The 22,012-nt window shown below is 46.9% G+C and overlaps 1 protein-coding gene across 1 annotated transcript in view; it reads left to right on the forward strand.

The window, feature by feature from the left end:
• NOM1 (nucleolar protein with MIF4G domain 1) overlaps window positions 1-21,536 on the forward strand; it is a 38,901-nt gene extending 17,365 nt beyond the window's left edge. Inside the window, exons 4-11 of the mRNA XM_075316751.1 lie at window positions 3,200-3,523; window positions 11,942-12,052; window positions 12,321-12,485; window positions 14,673-14,794; window positions 15,666-15,798; window positions 18,315-18,446; window positions 18,654-18,763; window positions 20,365-21,536. Of these exons, the coding sequence (XP_075172866.1) occupies window positions 3,200-3,523; window positions 11,942-12,052; window positions 12,321-12,485; window positions 14,673-14,794; window positions 15,666-15,798; window positions 18,315-18,446; window positions 18,654-18,763; window positions 20,365-20,542 (1,275 nt within the window). The 3' untranslated portion in view covers window positions 20,543-21,536. The remainder of the gene's footprint in view (window positions 1-3,199; window positions 3,524-11,941; window positions 12,053-12,320; window positions 12,486-14,672; window positions 14,795-15,665; window positions 15,799-18,314; window positions 18,447-18,653; window positions 18,764-20,364) is intronic.
• Window positions 21,537-22,012: the final 476 nt, after the last annotated feature.

Below are 22,012 nucleotides of genomic sequence, written 5' to 3' on the forward strand. Positions count from 1 at the left end.
TTCGGTGGTTTCCGTTCCTCCATCTGATCGTCCTCTCGCTCGGCCTAGGTTCATAGAACCAAATGGCTCGAAGCTGCGTCTTCAGAAGACCGCAGGAGATGCTGCCACTGAGTCAGCTTCCTCCGAGCTATCTAGCCACGCCAACAACCTCCTTGGTCGGTGGCAGGCTCTCTCCACTTGGCGACGTAGGGTTCTAACACGTCTCCGTTCAGTGGGGGCGGGATTATATCTCTCATGGCTACAGGATGGAATTCTGTCCACCCGCCAAACAGATTTTTTCTGTCAACTCCTCCCGGCTCCAAGGCCGCCGCCTTCTCACAGGCCGTGGCATTTCTTGCAGGCCAATGGAGTAATTGTACCGGTTCCCGACTGGGAACGGTTCTGAGATTTTTGCTTAAATCTATTCCTAGTCCCCGAAGAGGGCGGTGCCTTCCGACCTGGATCTTTAGCTTTTCAAGCATAGTCAGGTGTGGCGTTTTCACATGGAGTCTCGGTTTTGTTCCGTGTGTTTTCACCGGATCAATTAAGAACCCAAGGAGATTCCCTAGCAGCCATCGGCATCAGAGATGCCTATCTGCAGGAGTCAATCGCAGTTTCTCACCAGCGTTGACTACGTTTTGACAATCGGAGTGGTCCAATTCGTGGCTCTTCCCTTGGGGTTAGCCACGGCCCCTCGAGTATTCTCATTGGGGCAGCTGTGATTAGGGTCCTGCACCCCTAGGGATTGGCAGTGATCTTTTGCCCTGGACGGCCTTCTTGTCGGGGCTTCATCCAGTGCTGACTCTTAGCAGAGTGCTTCGCTCACTCTCGCCACTCTAACCTATTCGGGTGGCTTGTCTTTCTGTCCAAGTCCACTCTGACTTCGAACCAGAGGTTCTCAGGGACGCAATTCGAGACTCTGTCGGCACTTGTGAAGCTGCTCTTAGTCGATCAGTAGTCCCTCCGCTGGCGGTCGACGTCGTTCTATCAGACACCATATAAAGGTGCTGGTCAGACGGTGGCGTCAATGGAAGCGATTCCTTGCTCAGTTTCTCCTGCGTCCTCTGAGACTGGATGTTTTCCGCTGTACAAGCGAACTCCCTCCTCCCACGGGGTGGTGGCTTCGCCACTGACCAGGGGCTCGTTTCAGTGGTGGCTTCAGCCACTCTGTCTCAGGGGCGCTCCTTCCTGGCCCCGTCCCGGGTGATCCTCACCAGGATGCTAGCCTATCCGCCTTGGGAGCAGTATATCTCCACCGTGGAGCGCAGGGCGCTTGGACTCTGTCCGAATCAGCCCTCTGGATCAATGTGCTGGAAATCAGAGCTGTATTTCTAGCTCTCTAAGCCTTCACCATCTGTTGGCGGCTAGGCACATTCGAGTCCAGTCGGACAACGTGACAGCTTTTTCCTACATCAGCTTCCAGGGTGGGACACTCAGCCGCCTGGCAATCTTGGCGGCTCAACATTCTTCAGTGGACAAGGGACTCCTAGTCCACCGTATCCGCAGCCCACATCCTAGATGTGAAAACTGCGAGGCAGACTATTTCAGCTGTCCAACCGTGGTCCACAATCCTCAGGTTTTGCGGTAGACACACTGGTTCATGTTTGATCCCAGCTTCGTCTCTTTACGTATTTCACCCTTTACCTCTTGTCCAGAGTCCTGCGCAAGATCAGTAAAGGGGGCCGTCGGGTCATTCTCATACCAGACTGACCCAGGCAGGCTTGGTACTCTGACCTGCTCCTTCTGTCCGTTGGGTTGCCATGGCATCTTCCGGACCGTTCAGACCTTTTCTCAAAAGGTCCGTTTTTTCCGTCAGAATTCTGGATTCTCAGATTGACGGCGTAGCTCTTGAGTCCTGGATCTTGGCGACTTCTGATATCCTTCCTGAAGTCATCTCCGCTATGACTCGAGCTCCAAAGTGTCCTTTGACCTTTTTGGCTTTGCCGACCCTCCTGTCCCTTCCACAGTCCGGTCTACAGCTAGGACTATCCCTCATTAAGGGACAGGTCTCGGCTCTGTCAGTATGTGCCAGCGGCGTATCGTCCGGCTGGCTCCGGTGCGCTCCTTTAAGGGCGCATCTCACATCATTCCGCCTTTCCGGCGGCCTATGGAGCCCTGGGACCTTAATCCGGTCCTCCCGGAAACCCCCCTTTGCGCCTCTTGGGGAGGTTTTTTTGTTTCATCTTTCACAGAAAGTAGTCTTTCTAGTGGCTATAATTTCCCGCCAGAGAGTTCTGGCTGCACTCTCTCGGAGTCACCCCCTTTTTTGGTCTTTTGCATCAAGACAAGGTGGTCTTCGTCCGACTCCGGACTTTTTTCCCTAAGGTGGTTACTGCTTCCACCTGGATCTGGTGCGGGCGCTCCGGATCTATGTGTCTCGCACCGCCGTTATTAGGCGGTGCACCTCTCTCTGGTGCTGACTGCTAGTCAGCGTAGCGGTCTCTCGGCATCTAAGCCGACCCTGGTTCGTTGGCTTAGGTCGGCCATTTCCGAAACCTACAAGTGTACTCAAGTGCCTTCCCCGCCGGGGATCAGAGCACATTTGATCAGACCTGTCGGCGCCTTTTTGGGCTTTCAGGCACCAGGTTACGGCTCAGTAGGTCTGTCAGACTGCAGCTCGAATTAGTCTGCATACTTTTTCAAAGCACTACCCAAGGCATGCTCATGCTTTGGCAGACGCGGGCTTGGGCAGACGCATTTTTCCGACGTCTGTCGCCCATTTGTGAAGTTAGGTTTTGCCTGCTTCTCAGTTGTCTGTTTATTCCCACCCATGGACTGCTTTTGAACGTCCCATGGTCTGGGTCTCCCATAGGAACGATAAAGAAAAAGAGAATTTTGTTACTTACCGTAAATTCTTTTTCTTATAGTTCCGTCATGGGAGACCCAGCACCCTCCCTATTGCCTGTTGGCAGGTTTCTTGTTCCGTGTGTCTTCACCGGCTGTTATTGTTGTAGACAGAGGTTCCGGTTCTTCCGGATTTTACTCTGTCTCTTCTTGTGGGTGGATGTCCTCCTTCAGCTTTTGCACTAAACTGGCTAGGACTGGCTAGCAGGGGGTGTATATGCTAGGAGGGAGGAGCTACACGTTTTGAGTGTAGTAACTTTGTGTGTCCTCCGGGGGCAGTAGCTATACACCCATGGTCTGGGTCTCCCATGACGGAACTATAAGAAAAAGAATTTACGGTAAGTAACAAAATTCTCTTTTTCCTCTCTTCCTCCAGGTGGGTGCGCACATCCTGGAAACGGTGGTGAAGCAGTTCCATGACCAACATGGAGATGTCACCGACAGCAAAGAGTGTGATAACCTGCTCACGTTCATCGGACACTTGTACAACTTCCACATCATCGACTCCCACTTGGTGTTTGATATTCTAAAGATGCTGGTGTCCACATTTACAGAGAGGAACATAGAGCTCATCCTGCTGCTGCTGAAGAACGTCGGCTTCTCTCTGCGAAAGGACGATGCTCTGGCCCTAAAGGAGCTGATCTGTGAGGCTCAGAGCAAAGCCAGCGCTGCGGATAAGAAATTCCAGGATCAATCTCGTGTGAGAACCAGTCTAAAATGTATTTTTTGTTCTTAGATCATATATCTGTGGTCGAGTCTGCACTACGTCACAGTGAATGGCTGTTCCAAAGTGTTATATTTTATCATATTACACTATACCAGAGATAGACCTCAATCTCCAGCGGCCACTCTTTCTCCTTAGTATTCGCACTAGCTGATACAATGAGATTTTTTCTTACTTTTCTTATTTGCATGTTTATACTGACCAGAGGTGCACTACACAAGAATCTCTAAAGGCTACACGATAATTGTAAAAAACGGAAGGCAACAGCTTTTGCCATCTATATGTGTGTAAATAGGCAACTGCTACTGATTTTGTATTTTATTTCTCAATTTTAGTTATTTCAGGGGGCAGCTGATCCTGTAACCTATATAATCCTGAGAAACATGCTTATAATGTTTTTATGGCCAGTGCTGAGTCTCCTCTGCTGCTCCCGAGATCTGCATTATCTGCAATGGTGACATCATGACAATAGCGCTGCAGCCAATAACTGCTGGCACAAGTCACTAAAAGCTGCAGTGCTCATTATTGAAAACACAAAAACCTGAGCTGAAACAATGTTCAGTAAACATGCAACATTAAGCATGTGAATTGCAGCCTTAAGACTAGAAAAAACCAAGGAGAAAAATTGTATGAAAAATACCCTGAATATAAATAAATAAATTGCAAGTGCTTAATAACAGGGTACTTAGTGTATACATTTTTGCAAAAAGGTAAAAAGCTGTCTCACCTCGTCACGGTGTACCCATCTGAGACAGTCCCTAACCTACTGAAGTTAAAAACATTATCAATACCTGACTTGTGTCATGTCAGAACTCCAATATGGATGGTGGCAAGTGGTTAGCTGTGTCCCAGATAAAATACACAGCAAAGTGAGACGCAATCAGCTGTTCAGTCTCAGTATACACTAAGTACCCTGTTATTAAGCACTTGCAATTTATTTATTTATATTCAGGGTATTTTTCATACAATTTTTCTCCTTGGTTTTTTCTAGTGCTCATTATTGGCTGCAGCGCTGTCAACATGGAACCACTGCTCTGTACCGTAACTGATGCCAATAGCAGATAAAATTAACTGCAGCCTTAAGAGGGAGTTTCCTAAACTGAAAAAACCCTTTTTAACCAGCACCATCACTATAGTCCTTCCACAGTATGAGTCTGCAGCTGTTCCATGTTCCAACAATAGTATCGGTGTTCCTTCTGCTCTGCTCAGTTTTCTCTGGCTGTGTATTGCAGACAGAGGACACAAGTCCCCTATTTTGCACATTAGGGTGTCCCACCTTTCTAACATATCCAGTGGATAGATGATAACTTATTTAGGATAGAATTCTTCTCTCTTATTACTAATATAATGGCTCACTTCCCCTTAAAGGGAACCTGTCACCAGTTTTATCACTATGAAACCAAAAGTGTCACCTTCTGCAGCTCCTTGCACCTTGCCTCCTTGCTCTCCAGCACCTTGTGCCCTGACTCCCCTTGCAGAGCCCGAATATAACTTTATAGAACCTGACCGTTAGGTATGCTAATGACCTGTGGAGCTCAGATGGGCGTGCTCATTTTCGTCTCCTGTCCCTCCTTGTGGCCTTATTCGCCATCCTCCTTTCATGATTGACGTGATCATGCTGCCGTCATCATGCACGCTGCTCGACCACATCTTGTGTCTGTGCAGTTTTCCTCCCCCGGCTCGCGCCAGCGCGAGATTAGGGTCGGCAATGTGCATGACGTCCCCTGCGTCATCCTCGTACCAGACCATAATCTCGCGCATCCGCAAACACCGCACTGGCACGCGGGATGGCGAACTGCACCTGCGCGAGCCGGAGGAATGACTGCACAGACGCGAGATTTGACCGAGGAACATGCATGATGACAGTGACGTCATCACGTCAATCATGAAAGGAGGATGGCGAAGAAGGCCACAAGGAGGGACAGGAGATGAAAATGAGCACGCCCATCTGAGCCTCACAGGTCATTAGCATACCTAACGGTCAGGATTTATAAAGTTATATTCGGGCTCTGGAAGGGGAGTCAGGGCCAAGGTGCGCCTTCATAGAATGCAGCCCAGGAGCTGCAGAAGGTGACACTTTTGATTTCATAGTGAAAAATCTGGTGACCGGTTCCCTTTTTTTTTAAAAAAAAAAAAGTGATTTCAGCATTGGTGATTATTACCACTGATTTGGTCTGAAAATGTGTCAATGTCCAACTCTCTATCCGTGCTAGGTCACATATGTAACACAGAAGAGAATGGTTTAACCTTCCCTGTAGAAGAGCATTGGGCTTTGTGTGACCACATTATGCCAGGATGTTTCATAGTTTCTGTAAATATATAAAATGTATCACTTTTTTTTTTATAAATAATATTTCTTTGTCGCTCCATTGGGAGACCCAGACAATTGGGTGTATAGCTTATGCCTCCGGAGGCCACACAAAGCATTACACTTAAAAGTGTAAACCCCTCCCCTCTGCCTATACACCCCCCCGTGCATCACGGGCTCCTCAGTTTTTATTGCTTTGTGGAAGGAGGCACACATCCACGCAAGCTCCACATTTTAGTCAGCAGCAGCTGCTGACTATATCGGATGGAAGAAAAGTGGGCCCATACAGGACCCCCAGCATGCTCCCTTCTCACCCCACTCTGGTCGGCGGTGCTGTTAAGGTTGAGGTACCCATTGCGGGTACATAGGCAGGAGCCACATGCTGTTTTCCTTCCCCATCCCTTAGGGGCTCTGGGTGAAGTGGGATCCTAACCGGTCACCAGGCACTGGGACCGTGCTCCCTCCGCAGCCCCTGAGGGAATCTGCTGGACAGGAGACCGGGTATCATCAGGGACAAGGCCCTGCTACTCTGAGGTACTCTGTGTCCCCTTGGGGACGGCGCATAGAGCGCCTGTGTAATGGACACTGCAGCAGCTGCTGGGTGTGTTTGTGCGCCGGGACTACCGCGCTGGCCGCGCTTGTTTGCCGGCCGCGCTTATAACTTTAGTCCCCGGCTTTTGCGGCCTAGTACCACATATTCCCGCCCCCGGGCCTGCCAGTCAGGGGTAAGGGCGGGACCCTGCACTGGACGTCAGCGCTGAGGGCTGGAGCATACTTTGTATCCTCCTCCCCCCTCACTGAGCACCGTGGGGCACCAGATTCCCGCACTTTTACAGGCACGCCCACGCTCCCTCCTCCTCTCTGAACGCCGGCAGCCATTGCTACAACCACTTCAGACGCTGGAGAACTTCAGAGGGGAGACAACTCCGAGCTCCACAGCTCTGGGAGGCCCAGGCAGGGAATCTGGTGGTCACACAACCGCTGAGAGCGGTCGGTAAGCCGCACCTGTTATAGGTGCTGGTCCCCCTGGGTGCCGAAGTGTATATTTATATGCTTATATTGTATACATTTACTGTACGGCCGCACTACTAGCATTTGGCTATATACCCTCACTGATTACTCTAAGAGGAGAAACAGCATGTCGTCCGCAAAAAGCAAGGGTACCAAAGCACAGGCTTACTTTGCAACCTGTACCTCATGTGCGGCAATGCTTCCTGCAGGTTCCACCTACCCTCATTGTGTGCAATGCTCGGCCCCTGTGACACTCACTCAGCCGGAGTCTCAGCCACTGGTGGGACCCCCGGCCCAGGTTTAACCTCCGGCCCCCACTGTCCAGGTGACAGGGACAGAGTTTGCAGTATTTGCTGACAAACTTTCTGAGTCTATGGATAGATGGTCTGCTAAGATTCTAGAAGCTTTGCAGTCCAGACCTGTAACACAGGCCCCGGGCACTGTTGATTCATTGCCCCCATGCCCCCCTCGGTCGGAGCAGCAAAGTGCTCCTGGGTCGACTCATAGGTCCCACGGGGAGGACTCCGACACGGACCGCAGTCCCAGACCGACTAAGCGGGCTCGCTGGGAGCTTCCCTCGACTTCATCTCACTGTTCAGGGTCTCAGCATGAGGACTCTCTGGAAGATGAAGCGGATGTGGCAGATCAGGGCTCTGATCCTGACGCCGCGCTCAACCTTGATACGCCTTAAGGGGACGCCATAGTAAACGACCTTATAGCGTCCATCAATCAGGTGTTAGATCTTTCTCCTCCAGCCCTTCCGATTGAGGAGTCAGCTTCTCAGCAGGAGAAATTTCATTTTAGGTTTCCCAAACGTACACGGAGTGCGTTTCTTGATCACTCCGACTTCAAAGATGCAGTCCAGAAACACCGAGCTTTTCCGGATAAGCGCTTTACTAAGCGCCTTCATGACACACGTTATCCCTTCCCCCCTGACGTAGTCAAGGGTTGGGCTCAGTGTCCCAAAGTGGATCCTCCAGTCTCTAGACTGGCGGCCAGATCCATAGTTGCAGTGGCAGATGGTGCATCACTCAAGGATGCCACTGACAGGCAGATAGAGCTCCTGATGAAATTCATCTATGAGGCTATCGGCGCGTCCTTTGCTCCGGCATTTGCAGCCGTATGGGCACTCCAAGCAATCTCAGCTTGTCAGTCTGAGATTAATGCGGCCACACGGGCCGCTACTCCGCAGGTTGTGTCATTAACCTCTCAGGCGTCGGCGTTTGCGTCCTACGCCATGAATGCTGTACTAGACTCTGCGAGCCGTACAGCGGTAGCATCCGCCAATTCAGTGGCAGTCCGCAGGGCCATGTGGCTACGTGAATGGAAGGCAGACTCTGCTTCCAAAAAGTTTTTAACCGGTTTGCCGTTTTCTGGCGACCGCCTGTTTGGCGAGCAATTGGATGAAATCATTAAACAATCCAAGGGTAAGGACTCGTCCTTACCCCAGTCCAAACCTAACAGACCTCAACAACGGAAGGTACAATCGAGGTTTCGGTCCTTTCGGCCCTCAGGCAGGTCTCAATTCTCCTCGTCCAACAGGCCTCAAAAGGGTCAGAGGAACTCTGATTCATGGCGATCTAAGGCACGTCCTAAAAAGACCGCCGGAGGAACCGCTCCCAAAGCGGCCTCCTCATGACTTGCGGACTCCCCAAACCGCATCCTCGGTCGGTGGCAGGCTCTCCCGCTTTTGCGACGCCTGGTGCCCACATGTCCAAGACCGATGGGTGAGAGACATTCTGTCTCACGGTTACAGGATAGAGTTCAATTCTCGTCCTCCGATTCGTTTCTTCAGAACATCTCCGCCCCCCGAGCGAGCCGATGCTCTTCTTCAGGCGGTGAACGCTCTGAAGGCAGAAGGAGTGGTTATCCCTGTTCCCCTTCAACAATGGGGTCACGATTTTTACTCCAACTTGTTTGTCGTACCAAAAAAGGACGGATCTTTCCGTCCCGTTCTGGACCTCAAACTGCTCAACAGACACGTGAAAACCAGGCGGTTCCGGATGGAATCCCTCCGCTCCGTCATCGCCTCGATGTCCCAAGGAGACTTCCTAGCCTCAATCGACATCAGGGATGCTTATCTCCACGTGCCGATTGCACCAGAGCATCAGCGCTTCCTGCGTTTCGCCATCGGGGACGAACACCTTCAGTTCGTGGCACTGCCTTTCGGCCTGGCAACAGCCCCACGGGTCTTCACCAAGGTCATGGCAACAGTGGTAGCAGTCCTACACTCTCAGGGACACTCGGTGATCCCTTACTTGGACGACCTTCTTGTCAAGGCCCCCTCTCGGGTGGCATGCCAACACAGCCTGAACATTGCTCTGGAGACTCTCCAGAGGTTCGGGTGGATGATCAATTTCCCAAAGTCAAAGCTGACACCTACACAATCGCTGACATATCTCGGGATGGAGTTTCATACTCTCCCAGCGATAGTGAAACTTCCGCTGGACAAACAGCGATCACTACAGACAGGGGTGCAATCTCTCCGAGCCCAGTCGCACCCCTTGAGACGCCTCATGCACTTCCTAGGGAAGATGGTGGCAGCAATGGAGGCAGTTCCATTTGCACAGTTTCATCTGCGTCCTCTTCAATGGGACATTCTCCGCAAATGGGACAGGAAATCGACGTCCCTCGACAGGAACGTCTCCCTTTCTCGGGCAGCCAAGGCCTCCCTTCAGTGGTGGCTTCTTCCCACTTCCTTGTCGAAGGGGAAATCCTTCCTGCCCCCATCCTGGGCTGTGGTCACGACGGACGCGAGTCTGTCAGGGTGGGGAGCGGTCTTCCTCCACCACAGGGCTCAGGGTACCTGGACTCAGCCAGAGTCCTCCCTTCAGATCAATGTTCTGGAGATAAGGGCAGTGTATCTAGCCCTAAAGGCGTTCCAGCCGTGGCTGGAAGACAGGCAGATCCGAATTCAGTCGGACAACGCCACGGCGGTGGCATACATCAACCACCAAGGCGGCACACGCAGTCGGCAAGCCTTCCAGGAAGTTCGGCGGATTCTGCTGTGGGTGGAAGCCACAGCCTCCACCATCTCCGCAGTTCACATCCCGGGCGTGGAAAACTGGGAAGCAGACTTCCTCAGTCGCCAGGGCATGGACGCAGGGGAATGGTCTCTTCAACCGGACGTGTTTCAAGAGATCTGTTGCCGCTGGGGGAAGCCGGACGTCGACCTAATGGCGTCCCGGCACAACAACAAGGTCCCAACATTCATGGCACGGTCTCAAGATCACAGAGCTCTGGCGGCAGACGCCTTAGTTCAGGATTGGTCGCAGTTTCGACTGCCTTATGTCTTTCCTCCTCTGGCACTGCTGCCCAGAGTGTTACGCAAGATCAGGTCCGACTGCCGCCGCGCCATCCTCGTCGCCCCAGACTGGCCGAGGAGGTCGTGGTACCCGGATCTGTGGCATCTCACGGTGGGTCAACCGTGGGCACTACCAGACCGACCAGACTTGCTGTCTCAAGGGCCATTTTTCCATCTGAATTCTGCGGCCCTCAACCTGACTGTGTGGCCATTGAGTCCTGGATCCTAGCGTCTTCATGGTTATCTCAAGAGGTCATTGCCACTATGAGACAGGCCAGGAAACCAACGTCAGCCAAGATCTACCACAGGACGTGGAGGATCTTCTTATCCTGGTGCTCTGATCAGGGTTTTATTCCCTGGCCATTTGCCTTGCCCACTTTTCTGTCCTTCCTTCAATCCGGAATGGAAAAGGGGCTGTCTCTCGGCTCTCTTAAGGGACAAGTCTCGGCGCTCTCTGTATTTTTTCAAAAGCGTCTAGCAAGGCTTCCGCAAGTACGCACGTTCCTGCAGGGGGTTTGCCATATAGTCCCCCCTTACAAGCGCCCGCTAGAACCCTGGGATCTGAACAGGGTGCTAACGGTTCTTCAGAAACCACCTTTCGAGCCAATGAGAGATATTTCTCTTTCTCGCCTCTCGCAGAAGGTGGTCTTCCTCGTGGCAGTCACATCACTTCGCTGAGTGTCTGAGCTAGCTGCACTGTCATGCAAAGCCCCCTTCCTGGTGTTTCACCAGGACAAGGTGGTTCTGCGTCCGGTTCCGGAATTTCTCCTTAAGGTGGTATCCCCTTTTCATCTCAATCAGGATATCTCCTTACCTTCTTTATGTCCTCATCCAGTTCACCAATGTGAAAAGGATTTGCACTTGTTGGATCTTGTGAGAGCACTCAGACTCTACATTTCTCGTACGGCGCCCCTGCGCCGCTTGGATGCGCTCTTTGTCCTTGTCGCTGGCCAGCGTAAAGGGTCGCAGGCTTCCAAGTCAACCTTGGCTCGGTGGATCAAGGAACCAATTCTTGAAGCCTACCGTTCTTCTGGGCTTCCGGTTCCCTCAGGGCTGAAAGCCCATTCTACCAGAGCCGTGGGTGCGTCCTGGGCATTGCGGCACCAGGCTACGGCTCAGCAGGTGTGTCAGGCGGCTACCTGGTCGAGTCTGCACACTTTCACGAAACACTATCAGGTGCATACCTACGCTTCGGCAGATGCCAGCCTAGGTAGGCGAGTCCTTCAGGCGGCGGTTGCCCACCTGTAGGAAGGGGCCGTGTTACGGCTCTATTACAGAGGTATTCTTTTACCCACCCAGGGACTGCTTTTGGACGTCCCAATTGTCTGGGTCTCCCAATGGAGCGACAAAGAAGAAGGGAATTTTGTTTACTTACCGTAAATTCCTTTTCTTCTAGCTCCAATTGGGAGACCCAGCACCCGCCCCTGTTCCCTTCGGGCTGTTGTTCTTTTGTGTACACATGTTGTTCATGTTGAATTGTTCTTTGGTTCATGGTTTAAGTTCTCCGAACATCCTTCGGATTGAATTTACCTTAGACCAATTTATAAGTTTCCTCCTTCCTGCTTTTGCACCAAAACTGAGGAGCCCGTGATGCACGGGGGGGTGTATAGGCAGAGGGGAGGGGTTTACACTTTTAAGTGTAATGCTTTGTGTGGCCTCCGGAGGCATAAGCTATACACCCAATTGTCTGGGTCTCCCAATAGGAGCTAGAAGAAAAGGAATTTACGGTAAGTAAACAAAATTCCCTTCGTTTGGTTATTCTTTATTCTAGGTCCGCTTTATGTTGGAGATCATGTTAGCACTAAAAAACAATGATATGCGCAAGATTCCTGGTTACGACCCCGAACCTGTGGAGAAACTTCGTAAACTTCAACGCTCATTGGTAAGAAAGTTTTCATTTACAACACCGTGGATTGTATCTACCTGAAACGATAGGGTGAACACATAAGGATATACATATCAAACACGTCAGATTTTTATTTGTATTTTTTTTTTTTGTTTTTTTTTTTAAATTAAGACAGTTGCATCATTTTACATCTCAATTTTTTACATTCAGCAACAAAAATTAGTTTCAAAGCATTTAGAAAAGGTACTGATCTTTTTGAGACCAGTATGTCAGGGCTGTTTTTACGTGTGGTGTCTTTATGCAGATTCACAACAACGTGTCCAGCAGCGACACTCGTCTTCGTGTATCCCTGGAGAATATTTTGGAAGCCGACAAGGTTGGTCGTTGGTGGATTGTGGGATCATCGTGGAGCGGAGCACCAATGATAGGACACTCCTCAGCAAACACACCGGCACCAACAGTTGGAAAGGTATTCCTTGCCTATTGCTTTTTTTGGTGTTAAGCTTCTTGGTTGATGAGTGTTTTAAACTTCTTTCCTAAAACTTATATACAGACTTTCACCTGTTTCTATAGCTGCCATCTGCTTGTAGTTCAGAGGGGGAAGATCTCTTTGGCCTGTCCAGACCTTCCTGACAAATTATGTAAACAGCAAACCTATGACCTCAACTTGTGTAGTACAAAAAGCAAATCTAGCAGTAACGTGGGGCGCACTGGTCCCTGCTGCTAACCTTTATCGCTTCCTCTCACACATGATCGTTGTCATTGCAACCTGAGGTCAAATGATTACTTCTGGGCTGCCTGGCCATGGTGGCGTGTTAAACCATGGTCTAACTGGCATTCGGTCATTGTCACACTGACAGATGTAATGCATTGTCATGCTTTTGCATTACACCAGTGATCACACTAATAAACGTTAATGTCCCATAGTGGGACTAAGTAAAAAGGTAAAAAAAAAAAAAAAAAAAAAAAGAAAATGTAGAAATTTTTTTTTAAAAAAAATCCCCAAATAAATAACAAAAAATAGATCAAGGAAGTTTCAAAGCAATAAACACATATTTATGTAAAAACAATACTAAACAAAAAAAAAAATACACATATTTGGTATCACTATCCGGCACAACTTGATCTATTAATCTGTCACACTAGTTAACCTCTTCAGTGAACACCATAAAAATATGGCAAAAAAGTAGCTCGGTGGTGCACCATCACATTATGGGTGTCAGGTCTGAGCATTCCTACATGAACAGGGTCCTGGAAAGTGGATTAGTCATTGTGGGCCAGTTGAATGGCCACCAAGGTCTCCCAATCTGACCACCTTAGACTTTTATCTGTGGGGTCATCTGAAGGCAATTGTCTATGCTGTGAAGATACATGATGTGAAGCATCTGAAACAACAGATACTGGAAGCCTGTGCTGGCATTTCTTCTGTGGTGTTGTCATCAGTGTGTCAAGAGTGGGAGAAGAGGGTTGCATTGATCCAACACAATGGGCAGCACTTTGAACACATTTTATAAGTGGTCATAAAATTGTAAATAACTAATGCACTAATAAAGTTATGTTAAAACCAAGCACACCATTGTTTTTCTTGTGAAATTCTCAATAAGTCTGATGTGTTACATGAATCTCTTCCCATTGGAAAAAATAAAGTTGTATCCAAAATTGTCGACTTCAAAATTGCCACTATGGTCACCACCCATCTTTAAAAGTTTCCCCCCTCCCATATACTAATTAACCACAAACAGGAAGTTGATATCACCAACCATTCTCATTTTATTTAGGTGTGTCCATATAAATTGCCCACCCTGTAGTTTGTAAAATAGGGTCACTTGTGGGGGATCTGCTTTTCTAGCACCTCAGGAGCTCTGTCAATGTGACATGGTGCCCGCAAACCATTCCAAAATAATCTTCACTGCAGCATGGCGCTCCTTCCCTTTCTCAGCTATTGGCGAACTCAGGAGAAATCGTGTAACAAATTACACCGTTCTCCTATTACCCTTTTGAAAATTAAAAACTTGGAGCCAAAGCAGCGTTGTATTAGCAAAAATGGGAAATTTTCATTTCCTCAGCCCAATGTTATACAATTATGTGAATCGCCTGAGGGTGAAAAATGCTCAGGATATCTCTGCTGCTCCCTTACACTACCCTACAGATTTGCAGTGTGGACCTATAGGCACTTGGTGTGGTGCCACCTACTTTTTAGAGAAACCCATCCAAATATTGATACGGCTGTGCACTGCAGATCATATCTTGGGACTGTTCACTGGTAGTTTGCAGAATTATAAATACCCCATCCCTGTGTGCACGGCTACTTGTGAACTTTGGGGGGAATTCATCAAGAATGGAGTTTTCTACGAGAGACGGGTGCACTCCGGTTATATCTGGGATACATTTGTGCTATGAATTTTACCCGAATGCACAAATATTACCAAATATTTTTTTAAGCTTAGTTTTCTGGTGTAAAATGCCTAATGAACTTTCTCCTTTTATTTTTTTTTTCTACTACCAAAGTTATTTAACCCATAAAACCCAACTGCATCAAGTCCTGCAAATAAACCTTTGAGTTTCTCCTATCTACAAGGACTATACAGCCGTCCACCGCATCCTGCAGCGTAATATCTATGATTATTGTGTTCATTTAACCATTTTATTTTTGAAGGTCAGTGCAAAGATCATGGACCTGGCTCGCAAGCAGCGGATGAACACCGACATTAGGAGAAATATCTTCTGTGTTATCATGACCAGTGAAGATTATTTGGATGCATTCGAGAAGCTAGTGAAGTAAGTAAAGCACTCGGAAAAGGGACCTATGGGCACAAATGTGTTCTGGATATGTGACATTTCTCCCATATTGCTTTGAATGGAAATTACAGAGACTTTTTGAGACGAGTTGTAGTTTTGAAGACATTATTCACTTTACTAGAGATGAGCAAATAAATTTGAGTGGAGCTGCTAGCCTTAAATGCTGAAGTCGGCGGCATTTAAGGTGTTAACAGCAGCGATTAGAGCAAGCTCTGATCACTGTTGTTAGAGGTAGAAGCACAGCTGCAATCTGCTGCTATGGTGCAGGCTTGGCTCTTGAGCTCCGTGCATACTACATCACATTGGACATGTCAGTAAGGTTTAAAGGGAAACTGTCAATAGGTTTTTGCCACCTAATCTGTAGGGGCAGAGATCCTGATTCCAGTGATGTCACTTACTGAGCTGCTTAGTGTTGTATTGATAAAATCACTGTTTAATCAGCAGTAGATTATCATTAGAGCACTAATTGGCGTGCTACCAGGTAGTACAGCATATTCATGAGCTCTGTATAACTGCTAGATCTGCGGCAGAAAAATCATTGACTTTATGAAACTGACAGCAAACAGCTCAGTAAGTGACACATCGCTGGAATCAGGGTCTCTGTCTCTACATCAGATGGGGAGCAAAAACCTGGTGACAGATTCCCTATAAAGGACTCGTTATGGGACTGGAGAGGCCCTCTCTGCAGAACAGACACATATTTACACATCGTGGAGACTTTTACTTGTATATAAATGTCTCTAGTGATGTGGATGATTACTGTTTGTGCTTGCCTCTGCAGGGTGTTGGCATTCTATAAATTTCAGGAATTAATGGCTGCTCTATTCCCTAATTTTTAATTATCTGTCAGGTTGGGCCTGAAGGATCATCAAGAACGAGAGATCGTCCATGTTCTCATTGACTGCTGTCTGCAGGAGAAAACCTACAACCCTTTCTATGCCTTCCTGTCCAGGAAGTTCTGTGAATATGATCGACGCTTCCAGGTAATAATCCACCACATCATTTCCATGTAGACTTTGTACAACTTCTTTAATGTATCACAAAAGTGTAAAGATGAAGCGACCAGTTACAATTGGTTTTAAGCAGAAGTTATTGGACCATTTTTCTTTCTACAGCTTCAGTCCTGATCTGTCCATGTTAACATACTACAAAATACCTAGCAAGTATGCAAAATACACAAATACCCTACAAAATAGAAGAATAACTGATCGCTTGTGAATATGTGCATAGGTTTTAAAGGGAACCTTCCACCAATGTTTTGCTGCCCTGTGGGTAGCGTGACATGGTAACAGGCCCAATATGCCTATTGAACTGTGTTTTAAAAATAAAAAATTAAAAAGTGTTCACTTACCTGAGCCAGGCGTGTGTGTGTGTGTATGTGTGTGTATATATATATATATATATATATATATATATATATTAATATATATATATATATTAATATATATATATATTAATATATATATATATATATATATATATATATATATATTATATGCTGATGGACACTGAAGCTGAAGATCTTGCTGTCATACTTGGAAAGTAAGTGGTTTCATCATTTGGTTGCATCTGCTTTAAAGGGATATATCCGGGTATATAATATTGATGACGTGTGTATGTGTGTGTGTATGTATGTATGTATGTATGTATGTATATGTATATATATATATATATATATATATATATATATATATATATATATATATATATATATATATATATATATATATATACATACATATATATATACACACATAAATACTGGCTGAGAGCTACTGTCAAAGTGGACCTGTTAATAGTTTTCACAATTTTAACTGTCTAATTTATTCAAAAGATTTTTTGGACTTGATGAGGATTTAATAATAATTATAATATTTATTCATTTATATAGCGCCATTAATTCCATTGCTCTCTTCATATGTCAGCAACACTGTCCCCATTGGGGCTCACAATCTAAATTCCCTATCACTATGTCTTTGGAGTGTGGGAGGAAACTGGAGAATCCGGAGGAAACTCACACAAACACGGGGAGAACATACAAACTCCTTGCAGATGTTGTCCTTGGTGGGATTTGAACCAAGGACCCCAGCGCTGCAAGGCTACAGTGCTAACCACTGAGCCACCACAAGACTGCAGTGCTAACTATAGAGCCACCGTGCTGCACATGCTTTGTTTACTTTGAAAATCCTTATCAGACTGATTGCTTAATGTTAAGTATAGGTTTATCTGCACTTACCTAGTCTCAATGACCGCTCCTCAGTGTCCCTCCTCCCTGCTGAGATCTCATACTGCTCAGTTCATAATTGGATGTCATTTTAATATTATGATTATACAAACATTTTGATTAGAATTTCCATAGTAAGGACAATGGGATTTTAATATGTATTGAATAATCTATAAAGTTTGTATTGTAAATGCAAAAAAAGGAAAATAGTTTTTATAGTGCAAAATCATACAAAATGTTTATTGAGACATAGGGTGAACATCCCTTAAAATCACATAAATGTACTCGGACCAGGCCCTATATGCAAATCGCTAGGGATTCAGGATATATGAGACATTTACAGTAAGACGGTATTGGTATTATTATTATAATATATGCCATGTTGGACAGTGCCCATAACGGACATATCCCCTCAGAACCTCATATACGTTAGTATACAAACAATATTAGGCAGTGGATAACTACCAGCGGTGATGGTAAAAACAGAATAAACGGCTGGTCACGGGAAAGACCCTCTGGAAAACGCCCAACGTACATTTCGAAGTGTTTTGGTATTAATTCTTCATCAGGGGAGAGGCAGTGGGGATTCGGCAGAATCCATATCCACAACAATTATTGTATGGTGTTACATAGTTACTTAGGTTGAAAAAAGACCTAAGTCCATCTAGTTCAACCTTCCTCCACGGAGCTTATTGTTTACAAAGTTTGTATTGTGTAATATGTTGACTGGCTAGTGTAGCTTTTATAAAATCACTGTTTAATTAGCAGGAGATTATCATTCGAGGACTATTTGGCATGCTGCCAGGTAATCCAGTGTAGTCATGAGCTCTGTATAACCCTGTTCTACATTCAAATAATGCTAGAGAGAAAACATTGATTTTATCAAAATGACAGCAAACAGTTCAATAAGTGACACATCGCTGGAATCAGAGTCTCTGTCTCTATATTACGCTGCTCTCAAATGGTATAGTAAAAACCTGGTGACAGATTCCCTTTAAAGCCTCCTTTTTGACTACAATTTTTAAGTTTTGCAATGGGTGTTCCAGTGTCGACAACTAAAGAGAAGTCATTATGTGTGTGTTACGTTGCACATGTAGGAACATGATCTCTGACTGATCCGTGACTGCTTATTCCTATTATCAAACCTTTTCCTGTAAATGTAGTGCACAATGTGGAGGGCAGTATTGCTTCTGTAGCTTGCTGGTACTCAGTATATGGACATTATGCCTTCTATACAGAGATGTGGTATCTTAATACTTGTTGTTTTATTTTCAGATGACATTTCAGTTCAGTATGTGGGATAAATTCCGTGATTTGGGAAGTTTGTCGACGACCACATTCTCAAACCTCACTAATTTTGTGAGTCACCTGCTAAAAGGCAAATCTCTACCTCTCTCTATTTTCAAAGTAAGTATCCAGGATAGAAGGAACAGAAATTCAATGATACAGAACATAAGTAACATTTGTGTTAATTCTGGGGTTAGGAGTCCAGTGGGCAGACTCGCAGAGTGATTGACCGCCCCCTCTATAATGACTGTCACCCCTAAACAGGACTGACTGCTGAGCAGAAAACGGAGCTTCCCCCTGACATCTCTTGTATAAATCTTCCCCCAGGTCATAGAGTTCAGTGAATTGGATAAGGTGAAAGTTTCCTTCTTGCGTCAAGTTCTCAGTAAGTTGCTGATGGACACTGAAGCTGAAGATCTTGCTGTCATATTTGGAAAGTAAGTGGTTTCATCATTTGGTTACATCTGACTTAAAGGGATTATCCAGGTATATAATATTGATGACCTATCCTGACGATAAATCATCAATATCAGATAGTATGACTCTTAGGCGGGCTTTGCACGTTGCGACATCGCAAACCGATGCTGCGATGTCGCACGCGATAGTCCCCGCCCCCGTCGCAGCTGCAATATCTTGTGATAGCTGGCGTAGCGAAAATTATCGCTACGCCAGCTTCACATGCACTCACCTGCCCTGCGACCGTCGCTCTGGCCGGTGACCCGCCTCCTTCCTAAGGGGGCGGGTCGTGCGGCGTCATAGCGACGTCACACGGCAGGCGGCCAATAGCGGCGGAGGGGCGGAGATGAGCAGGATGTAAACATCCCGCCCACCTCCTTCCTTCCGTAGAGCCGACGGAGGCAGGTAAGGTGAAGTTCCTCGCTCCTGCGGCGTAACACACAGCGATGTGTGCTGCCGCAGGAACAAGGAACAGCATCGTACCATCGCTGCAGCAAAATTATGGAAAAGTCGGAGCCTGCACCGATGAAACGATAACGACGCTTTTGCGCTCGTTTATCGTATCTTCTAGGATTTACACACTATGACATCGCAAGTGACGCCGAATGTGCGATTTGACCCCACCGACATCGCACCTGCAATGTCGTAGTGTGCAAAGCCGCCTTAAAGGCTACTATACATGCTGCGTCATCGCTAGCGATATCGTTAGCAATGTGAAATTCTAGATCGCAAGTGCGACCTTTCGAGATCGCACATGCGTAAAATGACCTATGTGCGATCTCGAAAGATCGCACTTGCGATCTAGAATTTCACATCGCTAACGAGATTGCTAGCGATGTTGCAGCATGTAAAGTAGCCTTTACACCATCCTCACAATGCAGATTTCCTAATATACAGCATGGCTATAATGTAGCAGATTGTGTTGCATTTGTTTAGCAAATTTCATATTTTGCAATTCCAGTAACGTAGAATTTGGGAAAGTTTAGTTGCGCATTTACAACTTAATTCATGTTAGTTTTCCCCTGTGATGTCTGAACATAGTCCGAGACTTTCATACCTCCATGATATTATAAATGGCTTAGGCCCTGTGCCCACGGGACTCTGTAACGGCACAATTTGCCGCGGAAAACCTGCAGATTTATCTGGATTTTCTAGCTAAATCCGCAGGTTTTAGCAAGTACAGAGACTCCCCATGTTATCCTATGGGATATGGGGAGTGTCTGTGTCCATGCTGCGGTATGTGCGGCTGCGGAATATGCTGCAGATGTCCCGCAGCCGCACATAACTGCATGTCAGTTATTCCTGCGGAAATATCTGCGGAAATCCCGGCCCTCCACTATTGAGATAAAAGCCGAGACTTCTGCAGGTAAGTCACATGAATGTTCGCAGGTTTTCCGCAGCTATTTGGCTGGAATCCCGCAGCAATGTATAGCTGCGGATTCCGGGGATCAGCTGCGGGAAACCTGCGGACGTACCTGCGGATATATCCACGGGTACATAGATGCGTGGGCACATAGCCTTATAATGTAGAAGGATCTGTGGGATTAACGAATAACCTGACCATGTCCTGTTTTCTTATTAGGATCTCCGACAACGCAAAACTGGGAATGCTCCGAGAGGGCCTAAAACTCTTCATTTCGCATTTCCTGCTAAAGAACGACCGTGCAAAGAGGACGGCAGAGGAGGCAGAACTGCTCGCCCAGAAAGCAGACATAGCAGTTAAAGCGCTACAGGCAAAAGAGAGCAAGCTACGTCTGTAGAGGACATCGTATAGGTCCGCACCCTTAGATTCACGTGATGTGACACTGTAGAGTGTTGAAACTGTCTTCATAGGGAAATCATTGTAAAGGTTTCATGAACACATAAGAGCCTGTTCACACCACATTATGTAGCCTATCTCAGAGGCATTTGCCAGGAGGACTGGCAGCACGCCCCTCCGGGGGAAGGCTGCGTGGTATCCCACTGCATAGGTGCTATTGCTTACACACACCGCTCCCTCTCTGCCCTTTGGGTTCTGCATACTCTGACCCACTTTTACAGGGAGGGTGCAGGGTACCCCAGCTGCACTGAAGCAGGAGGAATTTTTAAACTTCTGCTAAATGCTGCATCTTCATTGGCTTTGTGTGGCTGTAATGTCACCTGTGAATGCTCCCGTGATAATAGACAGTCACAATGGTAGCCATGAGTTGTTATGGCATTAACCCCTTAACGACCACGGGCAGTAAAGTTACGTTTCTCGGAAGAAGAATGGCAAAAAAAAAAACGGAAAGTGCAAAATTGGGCGGTCATGAAGGGGTTAAACCTGTAGCTTGTCTTAACTGGACCCCATGAGCTGGAATAGGATGCCCATACAGATATAATCCAGGCTGACAGAGGCTTTTTCTGGCAATAGAAGTCTATGAGCATGTCTACACTGTACTTCTTGACTCTAAACATAGATGAAACGGGATATGACCATTGCCTGATGATCTTAAACTTACACTAGAACTAAAACATTGTTAAAATGCTGCTGATTCAGAACTGCAGCCATGCGTTTGTCATGCACCAAGTTTCCAGGAACAAGTCATATCTATTTGTGTTGGAATAATATATATTTGTAAACTGGGACAATTTACTTGCCTTAAATTACTTTTCCCCCTTGCAACTTTTTCTGTCTCTTTGATAGGAAACCTGTATACTTTGCCATTATATGGTAAGCAGATGTATTTTTCCAACTGACCACTAGATGGTGATCTGTCAATAAAACACATTACTACCGGTATATCATGGTTTTGTCTTCTGTTAGTGAGAACAAGGCAAAGCTCACAAAGGGTGATTGCTGCATCAGGTTCATTGTCTGTTAAAAGTGAAAAAGAAAAAAGTTTTGATCAGCTCCAATTGATCCAAATTCCTTTCTGTGGACGGACCGGCTCCTTAAGGCCCCGTTACGTCATTGCGTGCATCTTAACGATATATCGCCGGGGTCACGGATTTCGTGACGCACATCTGGCGTCGTTAGCGACGTTGTTGTGTCTAACCGCTCTGAGCGAGTGTTAACGATCAAAAATACTCACCTTTTCGTTGATCGTTGACACGTTGTTCATTTTCAAAATCTTGTTGATGGTGCAGGACGCAGGTTGTTTGTCGTTCCTGAGGCAGCACACCTCGCTATGTGTGACACCCCAGGAACGACAAACAGCTTACCTGCGTCCTTCAGCAACGAGGTGGGCATCACTTTCCTGCGGCTACTC

Source organism: Anomaloglossus baeobatrachus, chromosome 6, assembly GCF_048569485.1.
Source record: "Anomaloglossus baeobatrachus isolate aAnoBae1 chromosome 6, aAnoBae1.hap1, whole genome shotgun sequence".
In the NCBI taxonomy this organism is placed as follows: Eukaryota; Metazoa; Chordata; class Amphibia; order Anura; family Aromobatidae; genus Anomaloglossus; species Anomaloglossus baeobatrachus.